The sequence below is a fragment of the Panicum virgatum genome, chromosome 9N (genome assembly GCF_016808335.1).
Source record: "Panicum virgatum strain AP13 chromosome 9N, P.virgatum_v5, whole genome shotgun sequence".
NCBI classification, from domain to species: Eukaryota; Viridiplantae; Streptophyta; class Magnoliopsida; order Poales; family Poaceae; genus Panicum; species Panicum virgatum.
The window spans coordinates 3205160-3222107 of NC_053153.1; the positions used below are offsets into that span (position 1 = coordinate 3205160).

General features: G+C 48.8%; 2 protein-coding genes across 2 annotated transcripts; one reads left to right on the forward strand and one right to left on the reverse strand.

The window, feature by feature from the left end:
• Positions 1 to 95: 95 nt before the first annotated feature.
• LOC120690608 lies at positions 96 to 4450 on the forward strand. The gene is made up of 7 exons (XM_039973318.1): positions 96 to 397; positions 916 to 1526; positions 2624 to 3191; positions 3288 to 3388; positions 3472 to 3552; positions 3635 to 3762; positions 3881 to 4450. The coding sequence occupies exons 2-7, from the start codon at positions 972 to 974 to the stop codon at positions 4176 to 4178; spliced, it is 1731 nt and encodes a 576-aa protein (XP_039829252.1). The 5' UTR covers positions 96 to 397; positions 916 to 971; the 3' UTR covers positions 4179 to 4450.
• Positions 4451 to 13494: 9044 nt separating this feature from the next.
• Positions 13495 to 16180, reverse strand: LOC120692408 (transcription factor bHLH106-like). The gene is made up of 2 exons (XM_039975684.1): positions 15466 to 16180; positions 13495 to 14873 (listed from the first exon to the last, which is right to left on the reverse strand). Exons 1-2 carry the CDS (start codon positions 15760 to 15762, stop codon positions 14382 to 14384), a joined length of 789 nt encoding a protein of 262 aa, XP_039831618.1. The 5' UTR covers positions 15763 to 16180; the 3' UTR covers positions 13495 to 14381.
• Between the last annotated feature and the right edge of the window lie 768 nt (positions 16181 to 16948).

Genomic DNA, 16948 nt, shown 5'->3' on the forward strand with positions numbered 1-16948 from the left:
CTAGCAAAGAAGCGAAGCGGGCGGGCAGGCGGGCGTGAGGAGGGAGAAGGGGGCGGGAAGGGATAGTGTCTCGCGGCGCGTGGTGGGAGCGGAAGCGAGCAGCGCGCAGGCAGAGAGGAGATGGGAGAAATTACGCGTCGCCCAGCACCAGCACGCGCCCCCCACCCCCACCCGCGCGCGCTCCTCCCCTCCCTCCCTCGCGCTCCTCGCTCGGCTGGCTCCTCACCCGCGTCATCCCCCCTTCCCGTCTTCCCCTCCACCTCGTCACGCCGCACGGGCCCGGCCCAAATACCCTCGCCCTCGCCTCCCACCCCTCGCGCTCTCGCCACAAACCCTAACCCTAGCTCCCCACCGGCTCGCCGCCGCCCCGGTCCGCCGTCGGCCCGCTCCGTCCGAGGTAAGGCGCACCGCCCCCGCCCATGCTCCGGTCCCGTCCTCCTAGGTTTGGTTTGGTTTGCGCTCGCCGCAGCGGGTGGCTGGCCGGGGTTGCGTTTGCTGCTCGCGCTTCACTGGTCCACTGCGCGTCGGGTACTTGCGCTGCTTGATTTCTCCGGGTGCGGAGGGTTTTGGGGGAGCTCGAGGGGTTTTGATGAATCTTCGCGGTGCGGTTCCAAGGTGCTCGTCGGCGTTCGCTTCCGCTATCACTCCCGCGCGCCCGCCCGCCAGCTTCTCTCGGTGGTGCGTCTTGCGTGGTGCACTGGTCCTTCATTTTTGAATTTCTGGGGTTTCTCGGTCTATGCTCTCGCTTTCATGGTCGGCGGTTTGCGGGTATATAGTATTCTGGTTCGCTTGTGCACGATTTGATTGCCAACAGTTGCTCTGGTCTGATGAGTCGGTTATCTGATGCTTCGGTTTCACGGTAGCGGCTTGTTTCCATGTCCCAGTAGTTGTAATGCTGCGTTCTTATACACGCAGGTCGCGAAGTTGGCTAGTGTAACGGTGAATTCAGCTGGAGTTCAGCGTGTGTGGCTATGGAGGGGCGCGGGAACCCTCCGCTTAGCACCACTGAAGCAGTGATAAAGAAGCCAAGGAGTGTTGCATCAAGGAAGCCGAGGTCCACGGAGCAACTCGCCTCTGAGTACAATGGCATGTATGCGCCGTCTCGGTACGTTTCCCATGACGATGACACCGGCATTGAAGCCGGCGGGCATCGGAGGAAAGAGCTATACCTAAATAGCCCTGAGATGAAGAGCTCCGCAGCTCATAAGAATGACGTGTCAAGGAAGTTAAGAAGGGAGGACAGATCCGAAGGAGACTATGATGGCCACAGTCGGAGCAGCAAATCAAAGGATGCTGCCAAGCATGGTAGTGATGGTGTTCTTGCACTGGAATGTAACGTGAAAAGCTCTGGATCCCCCCCGGATAACCCACAGTTGGTCCCGAGGGATGCAAGTGTGCCTGGTGAGAATAGGTTGAGAAAAGTAAAGCTCAAAGTTGGCGGGATTACTCGAACCATACATCCAAAAACCGTCCAAGAAGCGGGTCCTGCCACGTCGGATGGCTTTTCTCATCGGCACAAGCACAAGGTTTGTTTTATGTGCTTACTGGATAAGAGTGCGTGTGTGTGAGAAATTCTAATGTACTTTCGCATCGTTAATTCTCACCTGATTTTTGCCCAGTATTTAATTTACTTTACAATTCTGACTGAGTAGGCATATCGTATATTCTTAGATAGTTTAGCACATCCCTTCACCCCTCAGTTAGTATTGACATATAATTTTGGGAGAGAATTGGATACATATCAGAATGGCACCAAAACTTTCTAGGTTTTGATATATGTGATACGATTTTGCTGGTCCAGTTTAATGCCATTAAAGTTTGCCAAACTTATTCAATATACAGATATTTCCAGCTCCCTTTTCCTTCCGTTAACAACTGTATACAGCCTCCTTTTCATAACCGACACCATCCCCATCGGTACAGCAACTCCTCATTCCTCTCGTGCACAGTAAGGCCTAGATCCTTCCTGACCGGCTGACCCCTTTGGCAGCTTCTTCCATCTCTGGTCCTGTGCAATCCGCACACAGTATTCTTGCTGGCCTTCTAGGGGTCACTTGCAAGTCTACCGCACCCCATTTCCTGTTGTCCCCACCATCAGGAGAGATGCCGCAGGGCTCGGTGAGCAGGGGTGCGAGAGGGGGCCGCGGAAGGAGCCAGAGCAGGGGCGGTGGTAGGAGAAAGGTGGGAAGTGAAACCCTGGCCTGGTTGAATCTGGTATTCCTTTCTGCATCTTTCGCGCCCCACGGAGAAAGATCGATTTCTGCCAACAATCTCTGGTGGATGATATCTTGAAGATCTGAAACTTTGTTGGTCAGATCTGGCCATCTGGGCCATTTGGCCAACACAGCTATAATCATATAAAATCTTTTCATATGTTGGTTATCTTTTCTCAGTATATCTTCACTGCTAGAGTGTGTGATTTTAGTTTCAGTTTCATGCTCTTGCCCATGGTTTTTTGCAATGTTGTGTTTGTTCTTATGTATCCTGTTGACTTGGATGGTAATTGTGAGTTGGGATTCTTATTTTCTACCAGTAGCTGAAGATACATTATGTCAGTAGTTCTGTATTTGATCTTTGTTCATCGTAGTAGTATTCATTTGTTGTCCCTTTTTAAAAAAATTAGGATTCTGGTGGGCACACAAGCAAAGATACTCATGGCACTCGTGTTGAAGGAAAACACGACAATAGGCATGACATTTCACCATCATCTGACCTTGTTCGCAAGAGCAAAAGGATTTCTAAGAAGAAAGCACTTGATGGAGATTCTGATGATGAAGATGGTGAATTACGCTATCTGGAAAAACTTAGAGGGGCTAAAGTTGCACCAGATCCTATGACCACTGGCCATGGAGCTTATGATGATTCCGCTGATGATGGTCTCAGGAAAAAGAATTTGTCCAAGGTTTCTAAAAACAAGAGCACCCCATATGAAGTGGATGAGGACTTTACAATGTCACGATTTGGCAAGGATGGCAGGAAGAAGTCGCAATTAGGGGATGGCAATGAATCTATTGAAGAGGAGGAATCTGACATTGATGAAAAGGTTGGGCCAAAGGAAGTTGATTCACCTTCAGATGTGAAGATTGAAACTCCTGGTCTTACGACAAGACAGCGAGCCCTTCAAGGCAGGGGTGGGCATGGAGAAAGTCTGATTGAATTTCCTGATGGATTACCAGCTGCTTCATCAAGAAGTAAATTCTTAGTTTATCTTTTGAGCTTTTTTTTTGTTGATATTTAACATTGCTGCCTCAGACATTGTGATAATGGCATCATTAATTATGTTACAGAGCAAAAGGAGAAGCTTTCAGAAGTGGAGATACAAGCCAAAAAAGCAGAAGCTGCACAGAGGCGTAAGATGCAAGTTGAGAAGGCAGAGAAGGAACAACAGGTTTACATCTGTTCTTATTTATAGTTTCATATGTTTTTTCTGTTCCGTTGGGTGGTGCAATTTTACAAACTCCAATTGTACAGGCTGAAGCAGTGAGGAAGATATTAGGTTTAGATTCTGAGAAGAAAAAGGAAGAGAAGAAGCTTAAAGAACGGGAGGAGAAGGTATAAATTCCTAAAGGATTTCAGTAGCTGCATCTGTCTATTTGCTGCAATGAATTCATCTTTTGCATTCTCTCTGGTCCAGGAAAAACAAGCAAGGTTAGAAGAATACAGGAAAAACTGTGTCCAGACTGTCATGGGCCCAACCGGAACTGTCATTACATTCCCTGAGAGTATGGGGCTTCCAAGCATATTCAACTCCAAGCCTGTCAGGTTATATACAATGCTATTAATTATCTCTCTGCATTCAATCATTTCAACTGCAGCATCTGCAGGTTGATCACTTTTTGCAGGCTTACTGTTACTTACCTGATTGATTTCATTTCATCAGCTATCCACCTCCAAGGGAGAAGTGCGCAGGCCCAAATTGCACAAACCCATACAAGTACCGGGACTCCAAGACAAGGGTTCCACTCTGCAGCCTGGCATGCTACAAGGCTGTCCAGGGACGTCCTGTCCAAGGGAGTGAAGCTGCCCAAGGAAGTGCTGCTGCTCAGGGAAGTGTCGCTACCCAGGGAAGTGATGTGGCCCAGGGAAGTGATGCAGCCCAGGGAAGTGTCGCTGACAAGGGAAGTGATGCTGACAAGGGAAGTGATGCGGCCCAGGGAAGTGCTGGAAAGCAAGCATGAAGAACCTAGTTACCTGACGTGATGCAACCATGACCGTCAGTAGGCTGGAGAAGTGTATGTCGACATGGCCAGCTCGCTGGTGTGTTGTTTTTGTGGTTTCCATGGTAGTAGTTTAACAATCAACTTGACAATGGATGGGGTGACTGCCGGTTTCCTTCTGCCCTTCGAGCTGGGCGTCGTATTGGTGGTGGTGGATCTAGTTGTTATCTTGTGGTTAGTGTATGATACTAGTAGTCGAGAAAGAAGAAAAAAAAGTTGTACAGTATTGCTCTCGTGCTTGCGCGGCTCGTTGGGTTGCCCAGCTTTGGTCTTGAGCTGTGGCCGTTATGTTTTTCTGACGCTTGTTGTGGTGGCCGACCTGGGCGCGGGGTTTCGCCAGGTTCAAATCGGTCGCAGGCTTGTGATGTTGACTATTGCAAGGCAGTGTGGTTTGTGCATGTGCTCCAGGTCTTCCTGTTGTTGAGAAACAATGGGTCGAATTCGGGAGCACCTGCTCAGGGCCATGACGCTGATGGTGTGGTGTCCAGTCCTCGCCGGACTGGTCGCCGGCTGGCTACGCTGAGGAGCTTGCAGTGCCGCCGTTGCTGAGGCGGCCGGACTGCCAGCCGGCGGCGGCGGAGAGGCGAACCGTTATGAAGAGCATGGCTGTTTCTGTTGACTATTTTGAGGTGGGCCGCCTGTTATGGCCTATTTTTGGATGGGCCGTAAGTTTAATTTTTGAGCCCGCAGGGCTAATAAGAAGAATAGCAGCCCATCTGCGTTCTCTCAGTTGGGCTGAGCGGACCAAAAGGAAGCTGGCATGGGCTGTTTTTAGGTGCTGCACGCGCTCAGACAATCTGACAGTAGCGCGCGGGGGGGGGGGGGGGGGGGGGGGCAAAAAAGAAGAAACAGTTGTGACGAGACGAGCGTACTCGATGGACGGACTGACAGCACGTCACGGTCGGCGCCCGCTGACCCACCCGGCCCTGTCCTCCAAAGCTGTCAACAACGCTCAGCAGCGTGGACCAGCGAGTCCACTCCACAGGCGACAAGATTTTGGGGCGATCCGCCAGACCTGCCTGCCCGCGTGTTGACCTCCGAAACCTCTCGTCCGGCGCTCTGACTTTTTCCCACCGCGCCCTGCCGCTGCAATCAACGCCATGCCCCAAAGCGATGGCCGGACGCCGACGACGACGCTGCTCCTCCTCCTCCTCCATCTCCATGCCCCCGTGAGGTGAGCCCATGAGTGCACGCAGGGCCGGGCCAGCGGCAACTTTTCCATGGATGCCCTGCGAAAGCCGTGGCACCTCGCCACTTCGCTCGGCTGCTGAACTGAAAAGAATGACATCTTTGCATCGACCTGCCTGCAAGCAATCGGCAAGCAAGATCACTCGCTGCTCGATCGCTCCCTCTCTTTCCGTGGACAAGGAACGGTCACCATCTGACGGTCGCGTGGGGCACGAGGCGCGGGTTGGTGATCATCTCTTTTCCCGGCCATGTTCACCGCTGGATCCCCCGCGGGGCGAGTGCCCGGCCGTGACTGTGGCTCAGTACAGTACCTCGCCCCCGGACCTCCCTGCCCGTGTTCAGAGCCTGCCGTGGCAATTCAGCTACTGTGCTAAAGCTAGCACCTGGCAGTGGTGTGGTCTGATTCCCTTTCTTGTTCAGAGGATAACAGTGCTGGTTGTTCAGGGTAAACAGTTGGTAAATGGTGCCTGTTCTTGGGTGCTTTCTCTAAGCTATAAGCTACAGGACAGAGCGTGTACTTGCTTCCATCGTGTTCCAGAGGGAGAAAAAAAAGGAGCTGTAGATCATCCTGTCCTGTTGGAAAGTGGCTTTTGGCCCCTTTTTTCTTTCCTCTTTTCCTTTTTGCAACATTGCGTGGCTCTCACTGACAGTGTATAGTAATACAACAAGTATACAGCCGCCGGCCACAGCCTGGTGCGCCGCACACGATCCGAGGACCAGCTGCTTTATGGTTTTGGACATTTCATCCATTCAGTCACTCAGGTTGCTTGGTTTTGGAGGCTAAACTTTAGATTATGTCACATCCAAAATTTTTTTGATATTTATTAATATTAAATAAAATCTGATTACAAAACTAACTGCAGTACACTGGGGTTAAATTGCGAGGCGAATCTAATGAGGTATATTAATTCGTAGTTAGCGGGTGTTACTGTAGCATCACTGTAGTAAATTATGGGTTGATTAGACTCATTAGATTCGTCTCGCAAATTAGCACCCATCTGTCAAAAAGGTTTTATAAATAAAATTTATTTGATATTCCTAAATGATAAGATTCTTTTTGATGTAACAGGGCTAAAAAAACTGATGGAAACAAACAAGGCCTCACTCATGACTGATAGCAGCAAGCAAAGATCCCTAGCTTGTGCCCTGCTGCCTCTTCAGTTCTTTACACTGCTGCTCCTGCTGCGAGTATAATTTTTTTTACTGCTGGATCGGGGGACAGGAGACATGGAAGCATTGCACAGGTAGACTCTGATCTCGGCTGGCTGGCTTCTCGTCTTTTCATCCCTCTCTCTCTGTCTCGGAGCATAGCTAGCGAGCGGGCATTCTCTGACCCTGCTCTTTTGCCCCATCTTTTGCCCTCCGCCCATGATAGCCCATCTCACACGGTTAATCATGGCCTCTCAAGCGCGCATGTCAAAAGCCACCCTACTTATTGCCGCGCCTTTTCACTTTCATCCCAGAGTAATTGAGTAACTCTCGCACACCACACTGCCGGCTGCCTGCCTGCTCCCACCATTTGACTAGCTACCAGTGGATGTTACAAGATTTACACCTTGATCAAATCAGTTTTGATTATATTTGTATCCGTTTTCATATTTTTTTTATCAAGAGAAGAGTAAATATTTCAACTTTTTTTGTATACACATTATTTGTATATTTTTATATGAGCGACCAACCATATGATACATTAAGCTGTGCCACTGGCTTATAGCCATGTGCGCTTTGACCTGCGCATTAGCACTAGCTATCGCAAAAGTTTAGTAGGAGAAAAGATGGCTTTTAGCTAGTTTCCCAAGGAGGAGTGAGTACCAAGAGCGAGATGGATGGAGAAGAGCTTATCATCAGCTCATGCATCATTTGGAAAGCTAGAGGCCTTTGCGTTGCTGTAAATTGTGGCGTGTGAAAGGTGGACATGGGCAAAAGGAATGGAAGGGGGGACAAGAAAAGAAAGCGGCAAAGTGGTTAATTGGATGGAGGCTAGGCAAGGCCGTGATTACTACCACTTCACTACTGATTAGAGAGACTGAGAGAGAGAAGGCTACTAGAGAGAGGGCTACTAGAGAGAGCAGCGAGTGGTACCCTTTGGTGCACGCATGAGGTGGACAGGTTGGGGGCACGACGGCATGAGCGTCACGTGTGTGGGCAATCGATCGCTGGATCGTCAGAGTGTTGTACGCGCAGCTAGGTGATGGGGTCGAGCGACCGAGCGAGCGATCGAGGCGCCGGATCGGAGGTAGCCCAGCACGTACAGGTCCGGCCGGCCGCCTGGCCATGGTTGGATTGAAGACGACGACAGCCAAGAAGGAAACAAGAGACAGAGCGGCGCTCCGCTTGTTGGTTGGGCAAAGGGAACGATTGCAAGCGGCCCCCCTCTCCCTCTCCTTGCATTGCTGACACAGCCCACAGCACGCGTGCCCCGGATCCTCTACACACCTTCAGCCTAGCTTCACCATCTCTCTCTCTGACCACCGCACACATTCATTGGCACTACCTCCTCTCTCTCTCTGTGGCTGTGTTTAGATCCCTAAAATAATGGTAAAAAGAGTCACATCGAACACGGTAGCACACTATAGCACTTTTCATTTGTTTGCGCTAATTGTTATCCTATCATGACCTAACTAGGCTCAAAAAATTCGACTCGTCGTGTACATCAAAACTATGCAATTAGTTTTTTTATTTATCTACATTTAATACTTCATGCATGAGATAAAAAATTTGATGTGATAGGTGAATAGTAAAGTTTAGAGAGAGAAATTTTTAGAAGTGAACACAGACTGTGCAGCAGGGCTGCAAACCCCGCACCCTGCAGCCCTGCCCGGATGATGGACGCGTGGCAGCGCTTTCAAATCCAACGGAGAGGACCAGGAACGGCTCGACTTCAGCATTTTGACGGGTAGGCTTAGGACCCGCAAGCTTAGATGGCTCGGCTCCTTCGGCTTGGTTGCAGCCGGGGCTACGGGTTCCTTCGTCCAGCCTCAAATCTCCTCTTCATTACTTGCAGCTCGGGTGGCAAGGCCGGACGCGGCGGTGGGAGGTGGCCGCGGGCAACGCAGGGTCCGGTGGCCGTGCAGCGAGGAGGGGAGGCAGCTGCCAGCGTCGCGTGGCCGGGAGGAGGGGAGGTGGCCGCGGGCGAGGCGGGGCCGGACGACTGGTCGTGGAGGCGGTGCTCTGTTCCTGCACAATTTGAATCCTCATGCCGATTGGGAATTCATGCCCAGATTGTCTGCTTCTTCGTTCATCCATGCTATTGGGATCAAATATGATCTCTTGGAACAAAATGTTCAAATCCATTCATGGCCCAGCTACAGCATCAAGGCTTTTGGGCATACTAGCAAGGCTAGCTATTTTTGTAGAACACAAAGAAATTATCTGCAACAGGCTCCACCGTGGGGATCGCAACGGCGACAGTCGATGAATTAGAGTCCCATCGCATCGCCTGCATCTTCCAGCTGCATGGTGGTGGCGGCGTACACGTTGGGAAGGAGAAGCGACCAGCGCGAGCCGGAAGCCGAGATGTTGCAGAGGGAAGCCCAGCCGTTGTTGCCTATCTGCGTGGGACGTCGCTGCCGAGCCGAGGACGCCTACTGTTAGATCTCCACGCGGCAGCAATCCGGAGGGGGCTGCAGCTAGCACTCGCTGTTTGCAGCCCTGCTCCACGGAATTTTTTTTTCCGGGGGGAGAGGCCCATGGAGCCAGGTTCTATATATGCGTGTGTTCTGCCCAGTATTTATTCTGTAGGAGTAACTATAGAAGTAGATAATAAAAATGAACTCATGTTTGCTAGCTCCTACATGAGGATAGAGAGAGATGAGCCATAATAAGGAAGAAGCCTGCCTGGCCTAGCCTGTGTGACCTTCATCACTGTGGATCCATGCTGCCGCACGCATTGCCGTTTCACGGATGTGCAGAGCGGAGCTGCTGGTACATTCCATGCTACAACGGGCACATGAAACGAAGGGCGTCGTTAGGCGTGCGCGCGTATCGGAGCACCAAACTGCAGATCGGAGCAGCCGCACGAACCACACACAACGAGAGAGAGAGAGAGAGAGAGAGAGAGAGAGAGAGAGAGAGGAGAGAGAGAGAGAGGAGAGAGGAGAGAGAGGAGAGAGAGGAGAGAGAGAGAGAGAGAGAGAGAGAGGAGATGAGAGAGAGAGAGGAGAGAGAGAGAGAGAGAGAGAGAGAGAGAGAGAGAGAGAGAGATGCAGCATGGTCCCCCGGGCGATGGCGAGGGTGAGGCCGGCCCTCGCCATGGTAGGCCTGTCTACTCGATCTCCTTCCTCGCACGCTTCCTTTGTACCTACGCGGCTGCCAATCCAACAACTCCATCGATTCATCTCTCTGCATATGCATGCCTTCTCACTGAAGGAGTTCAAAAAAATGACTGACGCAACATAAATCTCATTTGGGGATGTTAATTGGTGACCCTAGCATTAGGTGCACCTCCAACCCTACTTAGTTTAAAATTTTGTACTACTTTTCCAATTTAAAATCTCAATTTGAAAAAATAGTACAAAATTTTGAACTAAGAAGGGTTGGAGGTGCACTTAAAAGTCACCAATTAACACCTCTAATCTCATTGATGTGTGTGATGTACATTTATACATGCTCAGAGGCTGTTAGCCACGTCTAACCAACTAACAACCAAGAGCTAAGTCAGCTAATACAAGGCACGAACAAGTCAATTCAGTTACACGCAAAATCAGTTACCAACACTTACCATCAGTTGATCGAGCTCTCTAGCTCATATCCACTATACCATTTGCAAGACTAGCTCACATGCATGCATGCTCACCAGCCAAAGGGATATTGTTCGTTCTGAAGTTGAAAGTGCTAGTAGTTGCTTGTTTGGTGTGGTTAGTGGTTACCATACCCTGATCAAGTACTAGATGATGGTCCATGTTGCATGACTCCATTCACAGCAATAGCCATAGTATGATGACCACACAGAACTAGTGATCGAGCGATCACTTGTTGCATGTTGGGGAGTGTGTGTGTGTGTGTGTGTGTGTGTGTGTGTGTGTGTGAGAGAGAGAGAGAGAGAGAGAGAGAGAGAGAGAGAGAGAGAGAGAGAGAGAGAGAGAGAGAGAGTATGCCTAATAAGCTCGATGGATCGGCCGCCAGGGCCAAGCTAGCAAAAGGGCTGGAGAGCATGCATGCCACAAAAAGACAGTAACGTGTGATCCGATCGATTATTGGCAGCTAATCGATACCACGCATACACTTGAACTCTTAGATAAGCATGGGATTCCCTGTTGGAGAAGGAAATAGGGTTGTAGCTAGATACAATCGACAGATATTGCTAACCAATAATAACCATACCTATTTCTAAAGCAAGGATTGTTTCCTTGGTCCATTTTGGGCTTAGGCCGCATTTTGTTTTGTGGACCTTCCTTGGTCTGTCACTCGGAATCCTAATTGGAAACTAGTTAAATCAATCCGAATAATTCTAATCGAACTAGGATAATTAATACCCCGCGTATAGACAATCAAATTTCGTAGCAAACTAGCAACACATGGGTATATATGCTAGTAACCATAAATTGCACATGCTAGAATTCGGGTCACATAGAACAACTACGCTGTCAACCCATGCTCTCGCATGGACTAATTAGAATTAATATAAAAATAAGACTTACAGCTAATAATTATAATTATATATCTCACACTTTTTTCAGCAATTAAATATTCTAACACATACTCTAAATACATATTTATTATTATTCAGTTACAGCAGACTTCATTTTGCATCATAGGCTTCTATGTGTGTTTGATATGTATTTAATTGAACTATTTATTTGTGAATTGGTATTCTTATCTCTTTCATCATAAATGAATACATGGTCACACTATCGTGCATAGTATTTTTATATAAACAATAATATAATAATATAACTGATAATAGAAATAGTAATTTAGATTTTTTATATTGGTACACTCTAATATTTTGTTATAATTATATAATTTACATTCAAATTTAGGGATTACTTTAACTTTTAATAATAACATAATTGGATAATTTATATACAAATTTAGGGGATTATTTGTATTATTTTCATAATGGCATAGTTGGGTAATTTACACGAAGATTAGGGTTTACTTTAGATTTTTTTATGATGACAGATGTGAGTAATTTAGATACATGTTTAGGAGGTTACTTTAGTAGAGGTAGGTTATTTATTAGAAAAAATAATAGATCCAATGACTATTATGATTAGAGTTGTCAGCTTGATGGCCGGATCGGATGTTTCTTGTGAGAATTTCTAGGACTCTAGTTTTTTAGAGTGCCCACCTATGATCCTAGGTGGTTTTATGTGGAGGCTTCAAAAGAGTCCCCAATTAGTAATGGTGATGGAGAGAGAGAGAGTGTTTAAGGTTGTGGAGTACCGAACCTGTAACTATGGTGAACTGGATAGAACTAGTTAATATGAAGAGGAACTAGGCACGCCGAACAGAGTACAAATAAAGAAAACGGTTCACAATGTTTATAACAATTTCATTTCTCTAACATAAACTATCTAGCTTATTGTTGTTTAACTATTGATCTGATCGGAGTTAGCGACCAATCACTAGCCATGCTAGTGCATGTATAGTTAACTACGTACGGCATGCACTGATGTGTCCAACTAGCTGCTGAGTCAAATGTGCGAGGATTTGACTTGAACCCTAACTGATGCTATTACCACTTGCTAGCTAGCTAGCTATAGAAGAGTGCCTTTTTTCTCTCTCTCTAAAACATATCATCACGAGGATTTCATTCTAGCTACTTGCCGAGTCACATCAACGGTTTGGATATTTTTCAGTTGGACTACTACTATTGTGCGAAATATACGCGGGATCTAAGATACACGCATCGTATAACCAACGCTGTCTGCCTTCCAAAAGATAGTCAGAGATAGCAGCGGATTACAGACAGCAACATGTACTACCACACAAGTCAGTGAAGTCACTCACAGATAGATCCATCATCCATGCATGCAAGAGAGAGAATTTTAAGCTCATTAATATATTCGTTTACTTTTTTATTTATATCTCAATTTATATTATTATAACATTATTCACTACTGAGCATGCATTCCGTTCTCTGTTGGGAGGTCGGATCAAATCATGAAAACTTCTGCCATGCATGCCCTGGTCCCTGACAGTTACATGTAGTGTCGTACAGACATTTTTGTTTATTTATTATTTATTTATTTATTTATTTTGCTCGCTAGCTAGTAGAATATCTCGATGTAGAAACCTGTGCTCCTGCTCTGCTCTGAAAAGATTGGAACTAGCAACATGCTGGTACTACATTTGCAGATGCAGCAGCCTTTCTATACGTTTTCTTGTGAGTGCCTGCAGTCATTAATTATAGCTTGCATCGTTTAGTTCCAAAAAAAATTGCGCAGTATCCGTCACATCGAATTTTCGGACACATGCATGAAGTATTAAATATAGTTGAAATAAATAACTAATTATATAGTCTCACTGATTCCTACGAGATGAATCTAATGATGCTAATTAATTCATGGTTGGACATTAATTATCAAATAACAACGAAATGTGCTACAGTAGCCAAATCCAAACTTTTTTACCAACTAAACACCCCCTCAATATTGCTTGATTCCATTCCTCTCTCTCTATTTATATATATGTATGTATAAATAAACTAATTTTTTTTGTTCCTCTATAACCAAGCTGCAGTGCTGTACTATATACCATATCTAGTGGCTAATGTCCAGAAAGCAACCAGTAGTACAAGCAATGGATATGCATGTGACATGTGAGAACGAGGAAGGGTTGCCATTGCAAGCCACAGCAACCAGCTAGTGTGGGCAGAAAAGCACGTCACAGCAGTGCCCTTGTTCAAAGCTGATCAGTTACAACCTCTCCTTTTGTCCCCACCCAAGTGCCATCCTGGCCTTTTGCTTTTGCCTCAGCGAGGCAATGCAGGACACGACGACCATATGAGAATGGATTGAGAGCCGTAGCATCACAGTGTAGCCATAGCCTGACATGGAGATCTCCTCCTCCATTCCCAAAAGCAATAATGCAACAAAGAGGAGCAACACAATGCAATGCAAGATTACAAAAGGAAACCAGCAAGAAACAAAAGCTCACCACCTTCTTCAATTTCCCCCTTTCCCCAGACACACACAGTGGCAGCATATACAACTAACTCCTCCACATCATCCATCTCCTAGCATATATTAGCATGCAAGGCGCCATGCATGCATGCATGTACTGTCATGAGAGCGCTCACTGCATGATGCCTCACTGTGCCCTGCACCCACAAGCAATCATTGGCTGCTCCTGGCTCCTCCCATCTTCACCATTCAGACATGACATGCACCCTCCAGATCATCCATTCCAAGTTCCAGTGTTCCAGTCACAAGAGTAGTGAGGCATGAAGCTATCTAGAGGCTAGAGCTTGAATGAGTTTCGTACAAACATCTTGAATGGTGAACAGGACTTTTGGCATGCTTGGATATATAGCTGCACAACCTGATCCAGAATGCAAAAATGGACATGTGCAGATGTTGCTTGAACTTGATTGTGAATGGAAAAAGAAACTTGTGATCTTATTATTAAGCTTCCAAAATATATATATTGTGCTTAATAACTACTTGTTGGGTAGGTAACAACTAACAAGCAAGTCCTGCAGTTTTGCATTATATTTGTGCTGCCTGATCACTACTCTTGTTATTCATGGGCTGGGTTTGCAATGGCTTTGGAACAACATTGATTCTCAAGCTCAAGCAAACCCTAGCAGTACCACCATACTAGCTAGTATTTTTTTTCTTCCTAATGGCATCTCAAGAAGAGCCATGCATGCATGAGGGAGAAGAAGAGACCTAGCAACTCATTATATTAGCACAAGCACACAAAACTAAACATGGAGATGGAGCTAGTACCATGACATGAGCATGCAATTAGCTATTTGATCGAGCTATGGCCGAATGATCATCAGCCGGCCGGCCGGCCGCCGGCGTGCTAGGCTGCCGCTTGCATGTTCGTGTCCGAGACACGTCGCCTCTTTGGTCGGTCGCCGCCTCCAGCTCCCGGCCTCTCCACCAGAGCCCTCAGGGCCTCCTTGATGAAGTCGCCGCCGCCGTTGCTCTCAACGGAGTCCGCCGAGTCAGTGCGGCCATACCCGTCATCGTCTCCCGCAACGCCGCCGCCGTCGACGTTGCGCGCCAGGACGAGCACGTTGCGGACGCGGCCGCCGAGGGTGGCCATCTCGGCGCGGAGCGTGCGGAGGCGGAGCGCGCGCAGCGTCTCGATGAGCTCCGGCAGGAGGTCGGAGCGGTCGTCGCAGCAGACCGAGGCCTCGAACACGGCGCCGCCGCCCGACGCGAGCACCACGATCTCGTCGTGCTCCGTGGGGAACAGGTGCGCCGGCGCCGCCTCCCCGACTCCGGCCACCCGCTGCTTCAGGTCCCGCACCCTCTCCACTGCCTTCGCCAGCAGCGACGCCTTGTCTATCTGGACACACACAACAAGCAAGGCAACCAAACCCCATCAGCAAAATGAACCATCTTGCCACAATTCGGCGAGCTAGATGGCTAGATCAAAGCACAAACCCTAGATTAGTTTAGCAACGGATCAATGAATATGCACATGATCATATGCATATTAAGTCTGTGTAAAAGTGAAATAGGAAACATGCATGGTGCTTGGTAAAGAAAGAAGAAGAAGAAGAAGAAGCATGCTCCAATCAAAATCACGAAGAGGAACTATCAAGTAAAGAAAGAGCCCTAGGCTAGCCTCGTGTCATAGGAATAGGAAAGGCTCCATTCTACTTTCCCAATCCCAGCTTTAATCACACCATTAGGTGCTCGTGTACGTCCTGTCTATGGCTGGACAGCAGCTTCAAGCTAGCTGCTGCAAGCTAGATGCCAATTCGATTTCCCTGAGAAATCATCATGAGATTAGCCTCATGCTCATGCACGGCCTGCGTATTTCTTGCAGAAAGATAGATAATCAAGGTAGTAAGAGTTTGTGTTTAAGAAAAACAGTCTTTTTTCCCCTCAGTTGAGCAACAGGGAGATTCAAGAGGAGTGTGTCCGTGCCGTGCCTTGGGGTCGCAGGAGAGGACGTTTCGGAGGCGGTCGAGGTGCGACTTGATCCGCTCGCGCCGGCGCTTCTCGGCCTCGCGGTGGTTGCGCGACGCGGCGAGCGCGCGGTCGTGGGCGGCGGCCGCCGCAGCCGCCGCGGCGGCCTCGTCCTCCTCGGAGTCGGCGGCGCCAGCGCCAGCGCCGTCGGCGGCCGTGGGCCAGATGGAGCCCATGAAGAAGGGCGGCAGCATCGGCAGCACGCCGCGCTCGCCCTGCCGCCCCGCCGCGAGCGCCGACACCTCGGCCGCCGGGAACATGATGCGTGCTCGATCGATCGGGCGCTGGGTGCCGCCGCTTCGTTCTTGCGACGCCCTCACGCCTCCTCGAGTCGCAGATCGAAGAGAGCCGCCCAAGCCAAGCCGCAGCACGCTGCTGAGCGTGAGCGAGCAGCTGGTAGCTACTGCGCAGCTGGTAGTGGTGGTGGTGGTGCGAGTTGTTGCGCTGTGTTATTCCTAGGACTTGGACCGGAAGAGACTAGAGAGAGAGAGAAGCCGAAGCGGATTGATGGATGAGAGATGGGATGGATGGGCGATGAGTGAGAGCCGGCCGGGGAGAAGGAATAAATAAACGAGCAAAGTCTCTGAGGAGAGAGAAAGTGAAGCTCGGCGAGCTGAGTGCTCCATCCAGAGGAGAGAGAAGAGAACGCGTAGTGCTCTAGAGGGAGAAAGGGCGAGAGCCAGAGCCTCCTCGTCGTTGCTCTGCATCTCGTTTGTTGGTAGGCGAGTGGTGGCCCGCATACGTGTTGACCCGTCACGGGGAGAGAGAGAGAACGAGTCCTGCGAGCTAGGGATGCCGCCGAGATCGCCACTGCGGCGCGGCAGCGACCTCCCCTCGTCCCCCGGCCGTCCACGGGGGCCGTTGGACGGCCGGGATGGTGCCGACCTGGTGCCGGGTCGCCGTCGGAGGAGATACAGTGGTGGTGGCGGTGGTGGACGGATCGGGATTGTTTTGTTGTTGACTCTTGTTGCAGCTTTGGGGAATGTTTTGCTTCCTAGCTCTCCAGTCTCCCCTGCATGCTTGGGTTGCACTTCACCTAATTTTGGCACAAAGGAGCAAAGGCAAAAACAAATGAAAAACATTCTCTGAATTTACTAGTTTTAGGGCATTGTGCGTGAGCTGCATCGACAGGGCTGTGGTCGAGTGTTCGACTCTTGTTTAAGCGACACGTGGCACGGATCCAAGCAAAACCAAGTTGAGTTGGACACTTTTTGGGTAAGGACTAAGGAACTTTTTGATGGGTGACTAGCCATGATGCAAAGAAAGCTCATGCTGATGGCGTTCCCCCTTTTGATTTGCCAGAAGCCCAGAACAAGCCAAACTGAAATAAACATATATGCAAAAAAAAAACGAGAGATAGAAGATATCTTACCAGGATGCTGAAAAAAGATCTGAATGTCCATAGAATTGGGCAACTAGGTGAACAGGGACCATAGAATTGGATAG

What these genes read in the sequence shown, in the direction of transcription:
- LOC120690608 (XM_039973318.1), top strand. Translation starts at nt 972, where the DNA reads ATGGAGGGGCGCGGGAACCCTCCGCTTAGCACCACTGAAGCAGTGATA. An exon ending in CTCATCGGCACAAGCACAAG is followed by an intron (nt 1,527 to 2,623) that starts GTTTGTTTTATG and finishes TAAAAAAATTAG; the next exon opens with GATTCTGGTGGGCACACAAG. An exon ending in ACCAGCTGCTTCATCAAGAA is followed by an intron (nt 3,192 to 3,287) that starts GTAAATTCTTAG and finishes ATTATGTTACAG; the next exon opens with AGCAAAAGGAGAAGCTTTCA.
- LOC120692408 (XM_039975684.1), bottom strand. Translation starts at nt 15,762, where the DNA reads ATGTTCCCGGCGGCCGAGGTGTCGGCGCTCGCGGCGGGGCGGCAGGGC. An exon ending in TCCTCTCCTGCGACCCCAAG is followed by an intron (nt 14,874 to 15,465) that starts GCACGGCACGGA and finishes GTGTGTGTCCAG; the next exon opens with ATAGACAAGGCGTCGCTGCT.